We start from the raw sequence: 7,180 nt of genomic DNA on the forward strand, positions 1-7,180 counted from the left end.
TAAACGGCGTTAGTCCCAACACTGGTCATGGGATACATATCGCATCACCAGACTCTTGCCAATGCACACCCCTATAGGGGGAGGCAGCGGCCGGCGGCGCCCAGTTCCCGTATAGAGACGTGATTACTAAAACTTTTGTAGCAATAAATCTGATCTCTCAACGTTATCCATGTCTTCAGTGCATTGTTTCCTCACTATATTCTAGTTTACCAGAATAAATTTGCAGCCTTGCTGTTGTGCAGTTTTTAAAGTGCAATTATCCATTCTTTTTTTTTTTAAACAGTGCACTGTGTTCTGCGTCCTGATTGGCTACAGAGCACTATCAATCAATCAGTCTTCTGCATGCTGTGTCTCCTGTACAGAATCTGTTAAGTTTGTTAAAAAAAATCTTCAGTTTGTTCAGATCTTTGATTTTATTCTGTAATACTGGACTTTTTTTTAATGAAAGTTTAAATTTTGAGAGTTTAAACAGGAGAGAAAAGTGTTAAAATGTTCATGACTATCTGAGTTTGTGTAAGAGTGTAATCCTAAATTGTGGATTTCATCTATCGCATGTTAATTTTAGATTGAAACCCCCCCCAAATTAAAAAAAGGGACCACTATATACAGATTTTTTAAAGCTAAAACCGTTTGACAACAGTAGCTCCTCCTACATGTAGTGAAAGTTGAATTCCGATTTGCCACACGAATCGCATTCGGTGTGAACGCAGCATCAGGCGCAGCTCACGGAACCTCTCTCTGTCCACAGACAGTTCACGGCGGCGCTCGCCGACCTCCACGAAGCAGCCAAGCTGTGTCCCAACAACCGGGAGATCCGTCGCCTGCTGGCCCGAGTGGAGGATGAGTGTAAACAGATGCAGAGGAGTCAGGCCAAAGGAGGCGTCGCCGGAGCCGCCGCTGCCTGCAGCCAGGCGTCAAGAGGACAGGAGTCTGACCCGGAGCACGAAGACGGCCAGGAGGAACCCTCAGAGCACAGCCTAGCCAGGAGTGTGGAGGCCCAAAGAGAGATCCTGGAGGAGGAGGAGGAGGACGACGAGGAAGAGGAGGGGGTGTCCTTGAAACATGACAGAACAGGTGAAGCCTGCTGGACCCACAACAATTATTCCTTCAACAGAGTCTTACCGTCCGACCCCCCAGCTGCCAGCAGCTGCCCCGGACATCAGAACCAGACTCCCAGCTCCCCCCCAGGCCCCGGCCGGCTGCCGCCTCACCGCTACCCCCGAGAGCACCGGGAGCCCCTGGCTCAGCAGGCGCTGGTCATGCAGCCCACCAAGCAGGCTCAGATCGTCAAAACCAACCAGCACATGGGCGCTGTGGGGGGGCGCTCCACGGGGGCTAAATCTCAGTATGCTCCGTCCAGCCCTCTACCCAGCCGCCACATGTCCAGCATGCTGAAGCCAGGGCCGGGAATCGACATCAGCCCGCTGCCGACACCAGCTGAAGAGCCCGTGTACGGGAACCGGGCGCTGCCAGCCGCTGCCTCCCCCTGCGACAACGACAACCTGCTTTCGCCACAAACGTCCTACAATGGCTCCAAAGCTCTGGGGCAGGACCGGCTGTCGGTCCATTCCGCGTCCTCTCTGGACGGGTCGGCCATCTCTGGACACACGGGGAACCACTCTGACCCCGGGAAGGAGGGCATGTGTCCGGCGGCGGCGGCATCTCAGGGAGGAAGCCTCAGCTGCATGCGAGTGTCCAGCTCCACCAGCAGCTTAGCCTCCAGCAGCAGCTTGTCTGACAGCGGCAAGCTCGGACCCGACGTCCGCTCCAAGATCTCCGACAAACCCAAACTCAGCCAGCAGGCCGGTTCTGCGGCAGAGTACAAACCCAGACCTTTCATGGGAATAACCGACAAGACTGCACGCTTTCAGCAGCAGCAGCAGGTCCAGCAGCACCACCACAGCCTGCAGAGCCACCCGAGTCTGCAGTCCACCGGTCGCAGCTGGCTGAGCCGCTCCTGCGACGGCCCGGTGTGTCAGAACATGTCCGCCGTGAGCCTGCAGCCGGCCGACTGCGAGTTCCCTTACAGCAGAGCGGGCGGCGTCTACCAGGAGCAGCACAAACACCCGCCGGTTCAGAGCGCCATGACTCTGAGCGGCTTACAGAACGGCATGCACGCCAAGGAATTTGCAGAGAAGTTCTGCCAAGCGGCAAACTGTTTCAAAGAGTCCAAGCCGCCGCTGGCTGTGCCGCATCCCAAGCAGCACGGGTTGGCCCGAGATAATCCCGCCATTCACGTAGCTTCAATGAAACCAAAGCGATCATTCATAGAGTCGAATGTGTAAACCCGTCTGTCCGTAACGCACGCTCACCGGCAAAACCACAAGTGGGACGGCGTCCGTCTTTATTCTGTAACGAAACGACGATGCACCTAAAGTTCCCGACCCGTCGCTTCAAGCTTCTGTTACATGAAGACCACCGGCATGCAGCCGAGCCGGAGCCAGTGCACTGATATGTGGACGCGTGCTCCACAGCAACACTTTACACAGGCAGGCGGAGCCAGTGCTGCAGCCGTTCCAGCTCCACCGCTCTGATCCTTCACTCTTTGCTCATGGGGAGTTCTTCACTTTAATTCAAGCTAGTTCAGCTAATAAAACCTCTTTTTTAAAAAAGATTCTTTCATCTTATTTAGCAGACGTGGGGCCATATTTGCATTTAAAACAGTCGTATTTATGCACAAAGCAGGAAAATTAAAAGTTTAAGTAAAGGTGCTATGTACCGAGCTGCAGCTCTAAAGGTGCTGGAAGACCCTCCAATTCAAAAAAAGGAGGTCTTTCTCTGGGACCAGATGACTAATTCCTGGGGTTTTGGAGCAGTTTAGAAAAACTGGGTGCAATCAAACTTTTAGCTTATAAAGCGAAATACTAATCATTTTGAAGATACTTATTAAAGAAAAGTTTTCCTGAAGTGGCGGCACAAACAAAAACCATCTGAACACCATCATGCGCAAAAAGTGAAGGAGTATTCAGCGACGCGACTGTACGGAACGGGCATTCCCTCGTTTTAGGAAGGATGTAAAAATCCTCACGTTGTGTAAAATATATAAATATGTTCCGTTTCTTTTCAGTGAAGGTCTATGTTTTGTGTATTGGCAAGTTCAGACGTGTGAATTTTGAGTTTTCGGCACAATGTTGTTGAAAATGGTGTTTGTTAAATATATATTTGTACATTATCTGAATCACCATTAACACTGAATTCCTTTGTGTATCTGCTTGTTGTTGCCGTCTAGTTTAATTTATTTACAGCGCCAATGGCTTTGGTTAATTGTTAAAGCAATATATTTTATATAGTTATTTTTGCACAGCTACTAAGACATTTTATGATTCTCATTATTGTTGAGAGCTCAGTGCATGCTTCAATTGCAGTTTATATTGCGAAATACAAAAAGATATATATCCATCTATAAAAATGAGAGATGGTTGGGGGCAGAGCGCCGCCGGCGTCATTTTATGATGTATTTTAAACGCAATTGTTGCCATGTTTTCAGTATTGTGAGCTTTATTAGCCGTGATCACATACTGTAATTGAACATTACTGCCATAGACACCATGGGAGACTGAATAAAGGCCCACTGAGGAAAATATTGAACTTTTCTGGTTTTCTTCCAAACCTCGTGAAGATAATGACGAGTAACCATGTTGGTTAGTTTGGTGGCTGCAGAATAAGTGAATCCCCTTGTTCCTTCATTTATTACAACTTCCATATTTTTTATTTAAGACAAAAACATTTTTTTTTTTCTAGCAGAGTGATCATCTTCTATTTCACATGCATCACAATCTCAACTGTCGTTCAGAAAAGTTTTAAATAAAACTTTTATTTCTTTAGAGTAGCATCTTCATGAACAACAAGTGATCATTTGGTTCTGGATGACAAGAATGGGCCTCTTTAATGATCTGACTTCCAATGCGTGATGGCCATCTTCAGCGACCTGTTTGGGGTGAGGAGTGTGGTCTGGAGGGGCAGGTTGGTCATTGGGCTGGTTTTGTTCTTTCCTTGGATCCAGCTCTCTATGGACTCCCGCTCATAGGAGAAGCCATCTGTGGAGTGGAAGGACGCGTCATGCTTCCAGAACTTAAAGCTCTGACGCTGGGTTCACACTGGTCCGTCTCCCTTTTGTACTTTCAAAATAAAACTTTTGTCATCTTTAGCAAAAATGTTATCCAGGGTGTTAAATAGAGCTGCCACGATTAGTCGATTAGTCACGACTATTAAAATAGTCGACCACTAATTTAATAGTCAATAAGTCTTTTTTTTTTTTTTTTTTAATTTTAAAACTACAGTGCGCGGTTTTTAATCTCACGTCAACCGTTATCTTTGACACATGCGCAGTAGAACTAATCCAGGTCAATATGATTACGCTGAGGTGGGATCGTCGTCTAGCTAAGCTAAGCTAACATTAGCGCTAACTGAGAGCAAACTTATTAGCTAAATGTTTCCTGTGCATCCCCGCAACTTCCGTCAGTCAACTTTGGTCAGTGAGACCAAAACTTTATCTTTTGTGAAAAATAATTCCTTTGTTTCATTCATTAGAAGTATAATAAACTATACTCTTAATTGGCTTTATTTGTAGTTAGCAAATAATTAAACATTTCAAGTTTTAAGGTAATTATGTGTTTGTGTGTTTTACATCAAGTTTTAACGATGAGTCGACTCAACATTAAAATAAGTAATAATCAGTAAACTATTAAAATAATCACTTGTGGCAGCCGTAGTGTTAACATGTACCATTGTGTAGGTATGTCCCAATAAATATATAAATAAATGTATAATTTACAAAGCAGTTCCTGGAGCAGAAGTTGTGTCCGCCTGCACCCAAACAATCATCTCTAATCAGGAACTCCTGAGTCAAGGATGCACTCCCTCGACAATCCGCTGAAGGTGTGATGAGCAGAGTCCGTTGTCACGGAAACCTGCACTTTTCCCTATTTATGACTCTTTCCCTAGATTTCAACGCCTTGGTGGCTCCCTTTCTTAGCCCCCCCGCCTGTATCGTAGAGCGCTGTGCGAGGACGCACCGCCGCCACCAGGTGGAATGTTTGGGAGTCCGTTTGTGAACCTTTCCGTCTGTTGATGTATTTTTGCTTGTACTTCAATCTATGGCGTTCTACTCCGACACTGATCGAAGATGCTTGATTTATGACATCATCCCTGTACCCTCCTCCCGTCTGTTTTCTGGGCGATTAGCGTCGGCAGATTAGCATGGCTTCTGGGCAAGATGTCTGGATGTGTTATCTACCACAACCAATCCCTTGTGATTAATAAAGTATAAATTAGTCATCTATCTATGTATAAAAAACTTTATGGAAGTTAGAAATTTAAAATCCGGACCTGTTTCCCATTTCTCTGGCTTTTTATCTTAAATTGCTCGTATTGTGGAGGGACGGACGTCAGACATGACAGAGGCGATGTAATCATTCCTATTGATTAACGAACGTCATATTTTTTTGTGTCAACGTAACAAAGACTCCCTACAGAAGGACCAGTGTGAATCGGGCATGACAGAGGATCAATAAATGAAAGTTTCTCTACAAAACCTGCAGCAATGACCGGATCCTTCATCAGCTCTCTGGTGATCGGACACAGGAAGTGATCCGGGACTTCTGAGTCATTCTGCTCTGCCTTTAGGGCGTTGATCCTCCTCATGAGACGACCACGAAGGCCCACAGACTCTTGGAAAAAAGCAGAACTCCGTTTTATCAATCTATGATAACAAGATTGTTCAAATAAATTCAAGAAAACAGCTGCAGAAAGTGGATCTGATGCTTCGCTTGATGGACAGCTGCTCGAGCCTTTCACCACTCGGATAAATAAACATCCATTTCTTCTTTTTCTGAAAAGAGGGAGGAGTCTAAAAAGGTAAAATCTCTGCAAGCAGCTGCATGCATTCTCCTGCTGACAGCAGCCTCTGAATTTGTCATCAGCTGCAAATTTTGTGCGGCGGCTAAAGGAGACGCGTGACCTTTGTGGCTGCAGGTGATTCGTTTTGTGGCGGTGAGAACGGATGCAGATACACTTCACTTGCATTCTTAGTTATTGAGGAATTTGTAAGAATAAAAGGAACTCAATCCTTTTTTTTTGTGCGTCATGGGAAAAAAATTCTCATGTGAAGGGAAACAAACAAATATTTTCTTTATGATTTATTAAATCAAGATTAGCTTTAAATATTTTAGTTTAATTTAAATAAAAATCTGCTATAAACAACCCTAGCATGATACATCCTCCACCGTGCTTGATAAACTTAACTAAAACAAACTTTCTCACTAACTCGGAGAGTTTTGCCTCAGTGAAAGAAGGAACCTGTGGGCAAATGATAGTAATTTAACAAAGAATTCCTCCTGCAGGATGACTCATCTGTGGGGGTCATATTTGTCAGCCGTAGAATAGTTCTTTGCATCTTAATTGGAAGATTTGTTTCTCCATACTAATCCGTGCAGCTTTTGTCTCTTTGTCTGCGTTTTTCTCCACCACGGCTCCACTTAGTTCCCATTTCTGAATGGAATTACTGAGAAAACACAGTTAACGAGCCCATTAAAGTCTGAGCTCTCGGCAAAAGTCATCAAGAGTTGAAATCTCCTGGTGTGCCCAAACTTGAAGATCCAAAAAAAAAAGATTTTATTTAGCTAAAAATGTTCACGTCTGGACTTTCTGGGAGTGTTTTCTTAACATTTTTTTTTTCAAATATTTGCATGTGGAAACAGTCTCAAACATTTCCTGCTATTAAACACTGGGGTCGTGCACTGATGGTATTTCAGTTGATTTATACAAGAAACAAATAAGCGGTTCGGGTTCAATTTGGGAAAAGAACATTGCCAATCCCGCTGGATGTCTCTTTCATAAAACTCTGATTAAACTCCTAACCAGCTGTTGGATAGAAAATCTATACTTAAAATATAAGATTGCTTATGCATCTTTCATGCAGAGTAATGTCCACTTTAGACTTAGATTGATAATTTGGTGCAAAGCAAAGAAATGGCATCCGAAAAAAAACCCAAAAACTCCTTGTTTGTTCAGACACGCATGAATATTTCAGCGTGCAGAAATCTGATGTGTCCTGTGTGTAAAGAAGGTGCACAAACACAACAGCAGCATATTGTGCAGCACAAACATGGTAATGACGAGAGCTCTGCTCCATACTGAACACGTGAAGAAAACATCCTTTGTGTTACGAGATGGTTCACAC

The 7,180-nt window shown here is 44.7% G+C and overlaps 2 protein-coding genes across 4 annotated transcripts in view; one reads left to right on the forward strand and one right to left on the reverse strand.

The window, feature by feature from the left end:
- The window catches only part of tanc1b (tetratricopeptide repeat, ankyrin repeat and coiled-coil containing 1b), a 109,209-nt gene extending 105,624 nt beyond the window's left edge, over positions 1-3,585 (forward strand). For all 3 annotated transcript variants that reach the window (XM_024286421.2, XM_024286423.2, XM_036209548.1), the window contains one exon: positions 749-3,585. In XM_024286421.2, the coding sequence (XP_024142189.1) occupies positions 749-2,285 (1,537 nt within the window). In that variant the 3' untranslated portion in view covers positions 2,286-3,585. The remainder of the gene's footprint in view (positions 1-748) is intronic.
- A 155-nt stretch (positions 3,586-3,740) lies between these two features.
- Positions 3,741-7,180, reverse strand: part of LOC112155045 (WD repeat, SAM and U-box domain-containing protein 1) — a 17,181-nt gene continuing 13,741 nt past the window's right edge. Inside the window, exons 10-11 of the mRNA XM_024286417.2 lie at positions 5,535-5,669; positions 3,741-4,037 (exon numbers count right to left, since the gene is read on the reverse strand). Of these exons, the coding sequence (XP_024142185.1) occupies positions 3,886-4,037; positions 5,535-5,669 (287 nt within the window). The 3' untranslated portion in view covers positions 3,741-3,885. The remainder of the gene's footprint in view (positions 4,038-5,534; positions 5,670-7,180) is intronic.

This window comes from Oryzias melastigma, linkage group LG21 (assembly GCF_002922805.2).
Source record: "Oryzias melastigma strain HK-1 linkage group LG21, ASM292280v2, whole genome shotgun sequence".
Lineage (NCBI taxonomy): Eukaryota > Metazoa > Chordata > Actinopteri > Beloniformes > Adrianichthyidae > Oryzias > Oryzias melastigma.